This window comes from Musa acuminata, chromosome BXJ1-10 (genome assembly GCF_036884655.1).
Source record: "Musa acuminata AAA Group cultivar baxijiao chromosome BXJ1-10, Cavendish_Baxijiao_AAA, whole genome shotgun sequence".
NCBI classification, from domain to species: domain Eukaryota; kingdom Viridiplantae; phylum Streptophyta; class Magnoliopsida; order Zingiberales; family Musaceae; genus Musa; species Musa acuminata.
Window position 1 is genome coordinate 22,017,006 of NC_088336.1, and position 15,039 is coordinate 22,032,044.

At 35.8% G+C, this 15,039-nt stretch overlaps 1 protein-coding gene across 4 annotated transcripts; it reads right to left on the reverse strand.

The window, feature by feature from the left end:
* Positions 1–42: 42 nt before the first annotated feature.
* On the reverse strand, positions 43–14,726 carry LOC135582815 (regulator of nonsense transcripts UPF3-like). 4 transcript variants are annotated; one of them, XM_065086487.1, is made up of 12 exons: positions 14,311–14,725; positions 13,079–13,185; positions 10,816–10,911; positions 10,608–10,706; positions 10,398–10,477; positions 7,777–7,869; positions 4,596–4,746; positions 2,902–2,972; positions 2,115–2,811; positions 1,905–2,026; positions 1,771–1,825; positions 43–768 (listed from the first exon to the last, which is right to left on the reverse strand). In XM_065086487.1, exons 1-11 carry the CDS (start codon positions 14,448–14,450, stop codon positions 1,787–1,789), a joined length of 1,695 nt encoding a protein of 564 aa, XP_064942559.1. In that variant the 5' UTR covers positions 14,451–14,725; the 3' UTR covers positions 43–768; positions 1,771–1,786. The 4 variants fall into 4 exon arrangements, 3 of the variants coding, with proteins under 3 accessions (XP_064942559.1, XP_064942557.1, XP_064942560.1); XM_065086485.1 differs by having other exon boundaries at positions 43–749; positions 14,311–14,724; XM_065086488.1 differs by lacking the exon at positions 10,608–10,706 and having other exon boundaries at positions 43–749.
* Positions 14,727–15,039: the final 313 nt, after the last annotated feature.

Here is a 15,039-nt window from a genome sequence, read left to right on the forward strand (position 1 = left end):
AATACTTCAAAATTTGCCTCGTACGAAGAACAGCACAAAGCATCACACACAAAATCTTAGTTTATAATATCAGTCAACACCAAATTTCATCCAGACCGATCTTCCCCAGAACCCACTCCAATGTTTCAGTCACTTACATCACTCTCTTCACTCAAATCCAACCACCACTCCACTCGTCAACCACTAATGACAAACATAGGGTGCTTAGAAAGTGATGTTTCCTACTATTACATTTACCAAAATCAGGTAGTTCACAAAAGCATCGTGTCACACAAGGGTTTCCCAAAACAACAAACACCAAGCATTCTTTACATGCTCAACTAGAGAGGTTGCTGAAAAAAGCTCCCTTGTTCTTCTGCAAAGATGCCTGAGAAAGAACTTCGTTTACGTCACCATGCTGGTAATATTTGAACCAACCCACTGATGGATGGTCAAAGGGTAAGACAGATCTTCCATTTCCACACCAAGTACAGCCACCATCCTTTAAAACTGTTAGCTAACAGAGGAACCCATTCTTGTATGCAACTTGAAGACCCATTAGCTTAATTATTTCACCTGCTAGCTACTTTTTAGATCATGCTGCCCTTGACTAAGCTGGAGATGTAATTTCTTATGGGAACAATTTGATAATAGGATAGTTGAACAAGCATTTACCCAAAGAGGCTTTTTACTCTCTGTGAAATTTAGATAATCAGAAACTGAGAACAGGCTGAGGTCCAAAACCAAAATGTTGCCGCAATTCAAAAAATCTGCAACAATACATGTATCCTGCAGTTAAAACATTAGCAAGCAGATCAAAGAAATAGGTGGATATAATATAATGCAAGGAGTCAAACATGAAGTGTTTGAAACAACAATGATATAGGAAAAACACTTGCAATTGTTATCTTTCCAGAGTACAGAAACATGATTTTCCTGAAGGTATTTGGTTTTATTAAAAATCTGCAACGACAATGAACTAGTTTCATGAAATTTGGTTTTATTAAATTGAACTACAAACTTAATAATAGATACAAGATATTTGAACACCACAGTTGCATGAAGCTCCCACCAGTGTGGGTTATGAAGAGAGGGTTTCATTAGAAGTTTATGTAACATCTATTCCTTGCAAATAAAGTCAACCAAACAAAAGATACAAATAACTCATCACAAGATTCAACTTAAAGTTGCTAAAGAACAATAAATTGCTAGTAATCACAAGATGTGATAAACTACATGGATATTGTCGAAGAAAACTCTATATAACATATAGTTGTTACTTTAGGAGGAAGATTTTTCAAATTCATTGCCGAGAATATAGTAGTTAATTTTTAATAATTTGAAGCTCCCTAATAGTATTTACAAACTCGTACAAATCATAAATGCATCTTATCAAACATGGTCATCTTCTTTTTCAGCATTGATAGCAGATGACAAATGACCTGGCCATGAAAGAAGATATCAAAGGTAAAATGAACAGTAACAACAATTGCAATTTAATGAATTTAAAAAATGCCACAGTAACTGAAAAATAAGGGCTAAGGGGTCGTAAATGACCATGAACCTAAGGTAATAGTGAAGACTGATGAAAGACGATAAGAAAGAAAAGATGGTGGTTAACATTGCAGCCTATGAAATATGGCGCAATATGTATGAAATATATAGCGAAAAATGCCTCAATGTTTCATACTAATGACATTTATTTTTTTCATTTCCCAATATATGACATGCAGATCAATCGCAGATAACTTTTAGTTAAATCTATTAGGAATTTTATAAAAAAAATCTTACTATTCAACTAGAATATTCACGAACTCGAGCCTGCCTTCTGAACCCATACTTGTCTCTGCACATTATATAGGAAAAATAAGTGCAATCTTGCGAAAGGGTAAGTGGTCTAAAAATACTATTTTATCATATTTCACCTCGTGGAAACTGTAACTGGTGGATCCTCTCTTGGAACTTTTTCCCTCTAATAAACTCAAAGAGTTATCCACTTCCTTTAAACCACGTGCTGATCCATGGCGGCCAACACGCCTATGGGAAACTAAAAAAGTTATCAAATGCTCATCAGTCATGTAGTAGTAAAAAAAGCACAAAGACATTGAATCAATTTGCAATTGACAGATTCTCACCATTCTTGACTGCAGAAAGACTACTTCTTCCTCTATGAATCTTCATGTCTTCACTTCTACTTGTATAAGGCACATCAGCTTTTCTCTCTCCATGAACTAATGACAGCTCATAGGCAGCATGTGAATTACTGCCATTCCTAACACAAGCACTCGGAACAAACATATCCACCTCTTCAACTTTATCAGCTGCCTGTTGAGAAACGTAGATGCTTCCTAAAGAATCTGTCAACATCTGGGGGGCATCAGTGGATGGAGTTCTATCACTAGGTTGAGCTATGTCTGAGCGCCGAAGAGCCCAAATACCACGATCATGTCTATCTTTTTTTCGGGCCTGTTTTTCGTGCTTTACATTGATTGATAAAGAACCATGTGCATTGTTTATAGCAACAACCTTAGTGTCTATGTATCTTTTATCGTCACCATCAGAAACAGATGCAATTGACGAACTACGTGATATATAGTCATTTTTTGAGCTTGCATTGGGAAGCAATGGTGAGTGATTGTCCTTCTCCACATTTGCTGCCTGTATTTGCAGCTCAAGATGGGATGCAGCTACACATGACTGATTCAGATGCCCTTCCTTTGAGAGAATGCTTCTAATGATTATTCCACTTGCCCGGTTGTGTTTCGATGTTGAAGTTGGTGAGTTTCTCGCAGATGACATCACAACCTGCTGTTGCACCACACCTCTAAATGGCTGGCCCAGGATATTCAAAGAAGTTACCATGGTGATAAAGAATAAAAGACAAAGGAATCATAAAATTCACTAAAGAAATCAGTTGCTTACATCAGAACCTTCTTTCTCCTTCCCTTTCAAGAGAATGATTCTGCTCTTTCCGGATTCAACAATTACAGAAGCTACAGAAGTTCCATTAAATCCAGTTACTGACAATTACAATTATTACTTTATGCGGTATCATAATGATATAGCATCAATTATCTCAGCTTAAAACCTTTAACCATAACGATATACATCAACCATTATCTCAAGTTTCAACTGCTGCTGCAACAGCATCTGGTCACAAATGGGCTTATTCTTAGGCAATTAGAAGTGAGTATGTTTTGTCTGTCCGTAAGATTTGGAACTATTAGATGTTTTATTCAAAGGGTGGATGGATAGAGTCCATCACTTTGACTTCAACTAGTGAAACATGATTCTAATTGACTTTTCTTAAATCACTTATTCATCTAATTTTGGTTTACTACTACGGATTCAGAGTTTAAATGACAATGGCCAATATGCTAAATATATGGATTATTTAATTTTGTGATCACTGGGAAAAGTCATTTGCCACATTGCACCTATTATAATTAAATCTGATTTCATTTTAACTGCGCTGTCAAAGTTCTTTTGCTTATCACATAAGTATTTATGATGCTTTTTGGCCATCAGCAGTATGTGTACACCCATATAAGCATCTAAACATAAGCAATGTAAATATGCTGAGTTTCTGATCTATCAGATACACAAAAGTCCTAAAGGAACTGTTTCTCATCTGGCCATTAAAAAAAATATCTGTGTACAATAATTTGCTTCAAATAATATGAAACAATATAAAACAATTTCAGGATCAGATATGTAAACATAAGCAAGATTATGGAGATACACATACATGAACCACATATAGGTTCAGATATGAGCTGTTCTGTTTATTCAGGTAACTGAATTTCACCTGTGCCTGAGTGCAAACCTGCATAACTCAAATTTTGTTCTACAATAGGATATTCAATGGTATATATCAGATTTTTAAGAGATTTAAGGACTCATTAGAAACATGAACTTCACCTAAAGCACCTGACTAGCAACAAGGTTCAGGGAAGTTCATCGAGCCATTTTTACAAAACATTCTCACACAAATGTTGGAAAATTGCCACAACTACAATCAAACAACTAAATCAATACACAGACAATATGAGACTAAGAGCAACAATGTGCATTCTCAATTTCTGGCCATGAAGCATCTAAATTTTGAAAATTTAAACAACTAGAATTTAATCTGTTCATGAAAAACTCCGATCAGAACATATAAAAAACAGAAAATCCTGGAATTCCTGATGATGCTCTTATATATGAAGTAAATTAGCAGGGGAAAACTATAAAAATTATAAGCTAGCATAAAAGAGTTAAAATTCTATTTCCAAACTATCCATTATCCACATATCAATATCAGTCATAACATCATATAAACACCACTAGCAACAGAAAGAAATCACAGCAATCTGAGGTTGCAGTAAAGGATCTTTTCACGAATTTTCACGAAACTACCTCATAATATAGTGCCACAAATTTTTCCCGCAAAAGCAGCCCAGAACAGTGCAAACAAATCTTAACTGAAACGTCATCTTAAATGCAAACTAAATATTCAAGCACATCAGAATATCCACAAGAAAATAGAACAGGCAGCCCAAGTTCCTATTAGATGACATTTGAATTGACAGAATGTTTATGTAGTGACAATTGAACACAACACGACAACATACCAAAATCATCTTTCAAAGCTTCTTTTCCCATTGCAGAAGCAACAGGAGCAGATTTATCTACTGATGGCTGCTGCTCTTCTCTCATCGACATCAAAATGTAACTTGATTTGTCTTTGGTTTTCCCCCTTTTCATAGTTTCCCTTGACACATACTGCAGAGAGTAAAAAACAAAATCATCATCCATCTTAGTATGTAGATAATATTCAAAAATGGGGTTTATAATGATGTCTCAAGATGCCTAATTAATATAATGATCCACATTCAGATGTTCCAATGCATGCATTTGATTACACTGCTAGGTGGTAGTAGCACATTTTAATATCAGCAATTACTGTTAGGGTCCTTTGGCTGATGAAATATAATGTTTTTAGGCAGTTACAGTGCCTAACAAACATATAAATTATACAAAATCATTCTTATTTATTCTCGTAACAGACACTTCTACAGAGCTGCCGCAGGATTTTTCCCATGTCATTGTACACTAACTTGGGACAAAAATATCATTAACTAGTTAAAACACTAGCCATCTCAGCACCTTGTAAATTTGCTAGTTGCATATGGGGGATACCCACCCGGATAGTACCTAGGAGGTGGAAATTGAGGGTTAAACCAACCACTTTGCTCTTGTGCAATGTTTACGAATAACAAATTCCCCTTTCCCTGCTTTTGGAACCATGTGCCATTGTGTCTTATGGCAACGAGTTGCAAAGATCCTTTTTTGTAGTAAAGTTCCACATTTCATTGTGTTTTGCATGTGTATGCCCTTTGTCCAAAAAGTTATGAATGTGTGCGGGTGGCCAAGGCATTTTGACATCATTGTTCGATAAGGATGACTTTGTTTGTACCAGCATGCAATGAAGTACCACACAGATTAGCAAAAAGATGCTAACCCCACAATAGTATGGCATGGTATTATATAACACATGGTTGACTTTCAATCTACACAATCACACAGTAAGCAAAAATCCATATGAAACAAGATAATACACCTCCTCAAAAGCCAAATTATTATGTTCTTTATCATCCTTGAGTGGCTCAAGTTATACGTAATTTTACCAAAAATCGTAGATGGAATCATTACAAGCAAATTCATCGAATTGGTTCATAAATAACCTTCAAGTCAGAATTTGATCTTAATTAGGAGCTACTGGCTACACTATCATTATCGATCAATCTTTATTAGGAGCCACTGGTTCCACGATCACTGGGGGTGCTTGAAAGCAAGGTTTGCCGTACCGACTGTACCGCCTGGTACGGGCGGTACGTACCGGTCCGACAGGTCAGCGGTACACGGACCGCCCCGTACCGTACCGAGTACTGTAGCAGCGTACAGTAGCAGTGTAGCAGTATACAGTGCTCGGTACACGTGAGTGTACCGAGCGGTATACCGTACCGTACCGGTACCGAGCCCGGGTCAAAACGCCGATACGGTACGGTACGGCGAACCTTGCTTGAAAGCATCATGAACAGACAAGAAAGCCAGATTTTTATTTCTCATACTATCATTTAAAAGACTATGCAAGCAGAGATACTTATAAAAACTTATGCAGGGAGAGGTGGTTAAGAAAGGAAGAAAAGTAGAAACTACACACAGAAACATGCATCGACACAGCAGGAGACAGTAACTGTAGACATATCTGATAAAATAGGATACACTACAACATACTTGTCTTGACAAAAGTTGAATCCAGTTCAACACATCTTATGTGTAACTTGCAATAGATTACGACCAATGATCAACCCACATGCATAAAAGTGATTATACACACATGGACAACTAGGTTATAGCATAAATATTTCAAATTTCAGAACCAAGAGATTGTTAATGAAGTTAAATTGGTCCTTGATGTAATCTGATCTGTTGGTTGTTTTGATGAATCCAGAAGAGCAATCAGTGCATGTCGAACACACTCAGGAAGGTCCTGTTATATAAAAGATTTCACATAAATACACCATAAGAAGTTTTAAAGAATGCTAATTTACATTGTTATCTATCTTCACTCATCAAATCACCTAACCTCCATGAGCTACAAAATTCTGCAAAACATTGACACAAACTTCCTGAGTTTATATATCAACACAATATTGAAGTTGCTGCATTAGCCAAAGCACATGGAATGCTTGCAGCACTAAAGCATACAATGTAAAGGGCCAAAATCAGAGAAGATAGCCATGATTATCCAGTGAGCAATAAAGAATGAATATATGCATCAATGCGACAGTATTAGGTATGGTTGACCAATTGGCCTAAAGAGAAACTTGGAAAAAACATTACACGTACTCAACCATTTGGTGCAAGGAGAATATTGGAAATAACATTAAAATTCTCAACACTTTGGATTTTCATTGTAATTTGTGTGTATGGCAGGGGAAACAGCTTTTTACCATCATTTGGAGCACCAACTATGGATTAACAATTTAACATAGATTTCTTAAGCAGCCATTTTTCAAGCAAGAAATAGTGACAGCTAATATAGACTATCCCAATTCATCAGCACCATAGAGTTGCTTTCTATGTCCCACATATTAAGTTCCTTTACAAGAAACCCAAGTAACTTGTCCAGAAACCTCACTAGATCTTAAAAGAAAACATCTTTCATGTATCAAAAATGGCAAAAACATATCAATAATTTAGTCAACAGCTTTTAACTACTGCTTATTCAGGTAAATAAATGTAAACAAAGAGGCTTCCCTTCGTAATAGTGGCTGAGTGGCTCCACATATTTCTAGAAAGCTATTCTAAACAAAAATGCTGATTTACGGTTGCTTATAGAGATAAAATATCTAGATTGCTTAAACGATAAACAGGGGATGCAACAAATATTATGCTTATCATATTCATATTTCATAATGAGAAGATTGACCGATAATATCAAGTTAGCTCAAGCAAACAGAAGATTGGGAAAATAAAAAAGAAGTGGCATGCACTTCACAAACTGATACAGCAGGAGCAGAATGACTTTTGAATAGCAGTTTGTATTCATTGCCAATTTATATTTTTTAAAAATTGGCAAATACGAAAAGAAAAAAAAATCTCCAAATTGAACAAGAATGAAAATATACAAACATCTTCAGGAAAAAAAAGCTTCAGATTCATGTCCAAGATCTTGCATCATCTCAAAACCAATTCAAAGAAATAATAATGATACAGTAAGCAAATACATAAAACTGAAATCACAACCTTACACTTCTCAGATCCTCTTTTAGAAGGGCTCAAGCTGCCAGTGGAAACCACTATAGTTCTTCTGCTAACTTTACCACCACTGCATGGTCCCTGCAGCAGAAGGATATCTTAGCTTACACCCAAATGGCATAGTAAGAAATTAAGCACTGCATCTAAAAGCCCAGCAAAGCAAAACAAGCATCAAATGTTGTTGACATCAAATCCAAAGATATCTATTATGGATCAGGCAACCTAAAAATCCACACAAGTTTAAGTTTGATATATAAACTATAAAGTAGCTCAAAAAATGTAACTTCATAAGCAGACATGGCCAATTTCATCAGTTGTTGAAAGCAATTAGAACTTGTAGCCTGTGAAACCTTTTCTTATAGCACAAAAAGAGTTTATAACTTCAACAAAAACACATACACATCACTTATTACTTAATATCCATTAAGAGTCACTACCAGCAAAAGCTTCTGCTATATATAGCATCCCTAAACGAAGTATCAAAATATCATACCACAACCAACTTCAAAAATCAACAGATATTATACTGTAAGGAAGGGTCAGAAACAACCTTTTAATTCAAATATAAACAATAGAGAATCATAGATCTTGTCACAACCAATGTCTAAAACCATGTGGCTTGTTTCCAAGAAAAAGTAAGTCATAAAATGCTAACTCTTTCTATAAATGGGCGATGACATCTATCAAATGTACCACCGTTTGAGAGTATCATAATCTCCTCCATCATTATCACTGATGTACTCAACTACACTTGTCAGGTTTCTAAGAATTGTTCCTAGTAGACAGCATGCAGGAAGTGATGACATAGTAGTGGTTTCACCTTGTGCATGCCCTTAAAACCATCTAAGGTGCAGCCCTTCCAAGCACAACTTTGAATATAAAGGTAAATCTTGTTAAATAATTACAAGACCAATCATGTCATAAGAATTAAACTATGTAACTAAAGTAAGGATTGGTTCACAATGAAGGAGTATCTCTTGGATCAGTTTGGCTATGTAACTACAATTTGTCTACAAACCACAGTATAAAGCAGAAAATTTACAGGTTAAATTTGATTTTTCCTCAACTTATAAAATCCAAACTCAAACCCCACTATCGGCATCTAGGTAAGTGTCAAGGGCAAAAGGTAACCAGTAACTAGTAACTAGTAAGCAGTAACAACTGAAAAAAAAAAAGGTAAACATTTTAATATAACATAAACAGCTGCTATTAAATGATCAGGATCATGATTATCAAAATGGGATAGGTTATCAACCCATTCAAGTCTTGGATCAATAATCAGGTTATTGGTTGAACCAGTGGATCAACTAGTCAGACCACAAATTTAATATTTTTAATAATAAATATAATTATGCATTATGTTAGAAATATTATATACATAGATAATGTTATAAATTTAATATTTCTAACAGAAATAAATAAGAGAACAACAGTGAAAGTGAATGGTATGGGTGACGATGATGACAAAAGAGTAGACATGTTAAGGGGACAAGAGAGTGATGAGTATCCATCATCCTTATAATTTAAAGATTTAGATATCCTTAAGGACATTTCAATCTCAAATAGTAGTTAGTGAACTGTACTGGTTGTTGATACTTGATAGCAAGGTATGCAATATCGTACCATACCGATGTTTCGAGGTTGGTTCGATATGGTACAATACCGTCGTATCGAGCGGTACACCAAGGCGTACCGAGCGGGTTTATATATTTTCTTCTTTACTGTAGTACTGTAGCACTACTACAGTATAGCACTATAGCACGTTTCGTCCGGTATCGGACGGTCCACGTACCGGTATGTCGTCGGACCGGTACGTACCGCCCATACCGGACGGTACCATTCGGTACCGCATACCATGCTTGATAGTTCATTCCTGGTTTTCTTGGTTCAACCAGCCGATACCATCCTCTGAGTTTTACAGCTCTGCTTAGAACTTCTTTCAACACAAATAAATTTGTCAAAAATCTTCCTGAAGTAATTACAATAGGTTATTCATAAGTGCCAAATATGTGTAGCTATACACAAGAAGATTAACTCGTTAAATTTTACACATACATGATACAACGACATTAACTCCATTAAATTGTTTAAATCAAAATAGCGAATTGTAAGTTTGTAACTAGGGTAAATTCTATCAGCAGAAACATTACAGAAATCAGAAAACAGCAACACCTTGTTTGCTTAACAAAACAAATTCACTGACTCTAAAATGGTCATCAAGTTACTAATTAGAGATGGGAGCATCCAGGAATTATTGCCGTGAACAAGAAAAGGGCAAAAGCAACAATGCTGCAATTATATTCCATTAAGTGTAGGTATAGATGTATAAGAAAGAAAATAAGAATCAAGCAAGCACCCAACCAACAAGCAAGCCTTTGGCACCCTGATGATGCCCCCATCCCTTAGGTGGCCTTTGGCCTTAAAACCCTAAAATGTGCAGGTGGATACTGCACATAATGGCAGGACAGGCCAAGTGTCAAGATAGGCATCTGTTACAAAATACATATATCAATAGTTCCTTTATAAGGTTGGATATAGGCAAACACCCATGTTAGATGATGTAAAGTTACAAAAAGAGAAATTGTAAGTCCACACGATTCACATTATACCTGAACACCACCTTTAGCTGCTCTTTTTCGTCGAACAAAATCCATTAGGGGTGTCACTATGAGTGATTCTTTTGTACCACCTATGGAACAGGAAAATAAATTTGATAAGGCAAGAGATTATTTTCTCATTGAATGAGCTCATAATCTTACGAATTACTCTATTGAGCACCATCTAAGATGACATTAGTGCATCCAAGTATTAAAACTGACCAGCTCTTTCAGCTTCTTTCCTCTCTAGCTGAATCTCAGCACTAGGAAGATGTTCCACAGGCTTCGATAAGAGCCCAAGAAAATCCATATATTCAGGATCTAATTATTCATCAGAGAACTACTAATTACTAAAATGGAATGCCATAAATACGAGCATAATATACCAGGTCATAGCATATAAAAAACAAGTACATAGAGGAAGATGTACCCTTAGATAGAGTCCCTTCACAAACATCTTTCTTTGACCATGGCTTTGGAACTCGTTGGGAGGGTGCATACTCTATGACAGCTTTGAAATGAGCACCTGGCATGACATTTTTCAAAAAAACCCATCATTCAAAACCATGACATAGATAACATAGAAAAGGCGATCACAAGTATTAAACAATTAAATATAATATATCGGAATAGTAAATAGCTAGCTTAGTGCTCAAGTCTGAACTTTATTTGAAAAAATGTGCAACCATGCGCACACAATTCACCTACAAACACAAAAGTTCCATATGGGTAAGAAGTAAGTTTTGTGTATCAGCGAAACGATAAGCAAGAAGTCATGCACACACAAAGAAACACACATGCGTACAAGCCTGGCCATGCCAAGGAAGGAGGTTGAACTCTTACAGAAAACATGAAAATGGTTTTGATAAAAGAGATTATTTATTCTTATCTTTATAACTTCTAGTTTACAATATAATAATTATTCCAACACTGTGGCCAAGGTAGTAGGTACAAAAAACATAGAGAAGAAAACCCAAACTCAAAATATCAGTAAACAAGCAACTACACTGTGCTAACATCCAGCGATGGAGAAGATTCTTAAAAAGGAATTTTGAGATGCAAACAACCAATAGAAGACCTTAAAAACCAGCATCATCAATAGATCACACAGAACCCAATAACCAACCTATCATAGAAGAACGCATTATCATGAATATGTTTTCAATCTATCCTCTATGATGCCTAGACATGCGCCTATTATTAACTAAAAATAGTTAATTAATGAATATATTGTGATCAACTATGTTGCTCTAACTCGGGTACAAAGTGTTGTTGAGAGATATGGATTGATGTGTCCAACAAATTTTAAATCTGATACAAGATACAAGGACATGGCTCAAAAGAATTCAAAATTAAAATTTGTGGGATGAGAGTAGGGAGACAAGTCTAAACTACAGTACATACTACTTATATCTACAACCTAAATAACTATATACAACTAAATGTTTTAATTTATATGCTAATTATGAAAAGATACTATAAATAAAACTTAACTATGTTTAAAATAAATCTTAACGATTTCGGTTGAGAAGCCCAACTGCTTCCTGCCCAAAACACGTGAAATAGAGATCTTTAGTTGTGTTCACGCCCGACACAAGAATGAAATCACCATTTTAGACAAAATCAGTGCATGCATGAAAGACCTTAACCATAGGCGAAAGCAGCTCTGCTTCTTCGAGGTTTCTTGTCATGGTCCCCCTCCTGTGGGGTCCAAGATAACCTTCACTGGCCATGACCACCACCATGCTCTCCCGCCAAAGCAAAGTCTAGGGAACGTTAATATATCCAACCTTAGGTCTAATGAAAAACTCATTCTCAAGAAACATAAAAAATCCTTTCCCCACAAATAAAAATCAAATCCTTACAAGTTACAACACTACCCCATTTACCTACTTGGCAGGTTCGGAGGTAAGCCTTATGCTTTCTTCACATGTGAAGACCAAGCCAAATTATTACCCACAAAAGCCTAGTGGTCAAAACTTCAGCTAGTTAACCTGCAGTGTTGTGGTCAACCACAAATAGGGATGATTCACTGTACCATAGAAATCAAGCAAAACTTTTACCAGTGTAGTCTTAAATTCTTCCTTTCGATCTTTGTATTCCTAATTTACCCATTTATTAAACCTTTTCTTCTTGCAATTTGGTTTTTCATTGCAAGACAGGGACCACCAATATACAGAAAACTGCTGCAGTGCTGATAAGATTCGCATTAATATGCTGCTATCATCATAAAGACTCACTCCAGTTGTGTCTTTTACATGCACTCGCAAGAATTAGTAGTAACATGAGCATCCATACCAGTTAAAACTAAAACCTTATAATCATTTCTTAAATACTACAGCTTTTACCCACAAAAAAAAAACATGATGAAAATCTAAAACCAATATAATAGATACCCCAATGAAAGATATATTAGCAGAATTGGCTATTATAAAAGAAATTAGCCAGCCAATTGAACTTAATTAGTATTATGATTTATTATATCAAATCTCACTCGAGAATATGCTACATTATGTCATGATTGAAATGAAAATCCTCAAACAACACAACTGAAATATAAAGAAAAATCAAGTTTATCATATAAACATACTTCCTCTTGCATTAAAATGTGACAACCTAGGATCTTCCGGGGATACTGAACAATAAAAACTCAATCTAAGTAAAAGTGATGAGAACAAAATAAAGATGAATACCCTTCTCGTTGACAAAAATGTGCCCATCAAAAAACTCAGCAAACTCAACCACATCTTCTGATCTCTCAAAGTTAAGGTATGCACGTGAATGTCTCTGGTTTTTTCGGCTGCCAGATTGAATGAATATAAGAGAAAGAAAAAAACCATAATAGACATGCTAAATATAAATTTTAAACGAGAGAAAAATGAACATACAAACCAATTACAGACAGCCTGTTAGCCTATAGATGCAAAGTACTAAGTATACTGAATATACAGCAGTTGTAGATAATAAAGGCAATGGTAACTGAACTAGTAAATTTTATTATATTCAGGGAACTAAAACAATGATGCTAACACAGAGAGCTCAAGACACCAATTTTACAAGCCAAAATGACATCTAGCAGAGTTTGGAAAGTTATCACTAGGGAATGTCTCCACAAAAATATAACATTTAAAGAAATAAACAAAGTGGATGTCTGTTATGAGTTAATAAATCAAAAACATCTAACAAGCTATCTTTCCTATGAATTCATATTTCTTTCCTGTTGGGAAATGAAAGGAATATGTAAAAAAAGTCTTAAGTGCAAATACATTTCACGGATAATTTGACTTGATAAATTATCCGATATGCATCATATGAATGAAATCAAAAGTTATAAAAACCTAAAGAATTCTTCCAAAGCATATTTGCTTTGTCAAATCTCACCTGGCTTTTATGTAAACCACAAAAAATGTTTACTGACGATATAGGAACTCACAGATCAGCTAACTTTGAGAAACAAGCAACCGAATATATCACCGGAACAGAACCGAGTTCAACAGAGTAAACAAACTTTGTGTCATAAGTACTCAAAAGTCAAAACTACGTTTTAACAACCAAAAAGGATAACCTATGGGGAAAAAAAAAACCGAATTTAAAATATTAGACATTCTTAAGAATAATGTCCGCAGACACAAGGATTGAAACCCCATGTTTAGCCGGCTTCCACCGACCTATATGTCGGAACAAAAATACTCAAAGAAAGCCTAGAAAATTAGGGCCTCAAGGAAGCCCCTCCAAATGACAACAAAGCAAATCCCGTGCCCCGAGCATGCTGACCAAGATATCCACGTTTAGTTACATCGATCAACGACATCAACATCCTACCTAAAATCCAAACATCAAACTATCAAATTCCATAACGATTGTTGCCGCCGAACCAACAATAGACGATAGGAGATGTGGAGAACGGGTAATAAAACCCCTTTACCTATTCTTTCCGGGACGAAAGAACACCCAATCGTATCGTCCAGCAAACCTGCCATCGATCTGCTCCATCAGTACCGACTGCGAGATCGACGGCGGCAAGCGCCGCACCACAACCTTCGTCCGATCGGAGGAATCCTTCATGTGCTCGACACTAGAAACCGCCACCCCCGACAATTCCACGAGAACAATATCCCCGCAAGCGCCGAAATCGCAGTCGGCACTACGCGAATCCTCCACGGACTCGCATCTCCAGCCTGGATGTCGCCGAGTCCTTGAATTATGACTAGGGCTTTTGCCCCCAAAGTAGGGTTTCGATCTGAGAACCAGAGCGGAAGGGTCTCCAATCAGATGTGAAGAGGTCGCGAGTGAGAGAATATTTGCATGAATTGAAGCGGAAGGAAACAAAAAGCCAAATTTCAGCGGAAGGGTTTATGAGGGGCGACGTGGGTCGCTTCAGTGGTTTGTTTGGAAAAATTATATTTCATAATTTTATGAAATATTTAATATTTATTTCATATATATAATAAATTTGTATAATTAAAAAATATGTGGTTTAGATATATTATAAATATAACTATATAACTATATAATTAAATATAAAGTAATATCTATAATTAAATAAAATTTTAGACATAAATCAAGTTAGTCAAGAAAAATTCAATTGAAGGGAAGAGAAGATGGGATAGGATTTTTATTATACAGAAATAATCTTATGACCTTAGATAATATC

Excerpts from the sequence above, each read along its gene's own strand:
- LOC135582815 (XM_065086487.1), bottom strand. The coding sequence starts at position 14,450 with ATGAAGGATTCCTCCGATCGGACGAAGGTTGTGGTGCGGCGCTTGCCG. Across the intron at positions 13,186-14,310 it reads TTTCGTCCCGGAAAGAATAG|CCGAAAAAACCAGAGACATT; the intron begins GTAAAGGGGTTT and ends TCAATCTGGCAG. Across the intron at positions 10,478-10,607 it reads GAAAGAAGCTGAAAGAGCTG|GTGGTACAAAAGAATCACTC; the intron begins GTCAGTTTTAAT and ends CCTGTTCCATAG.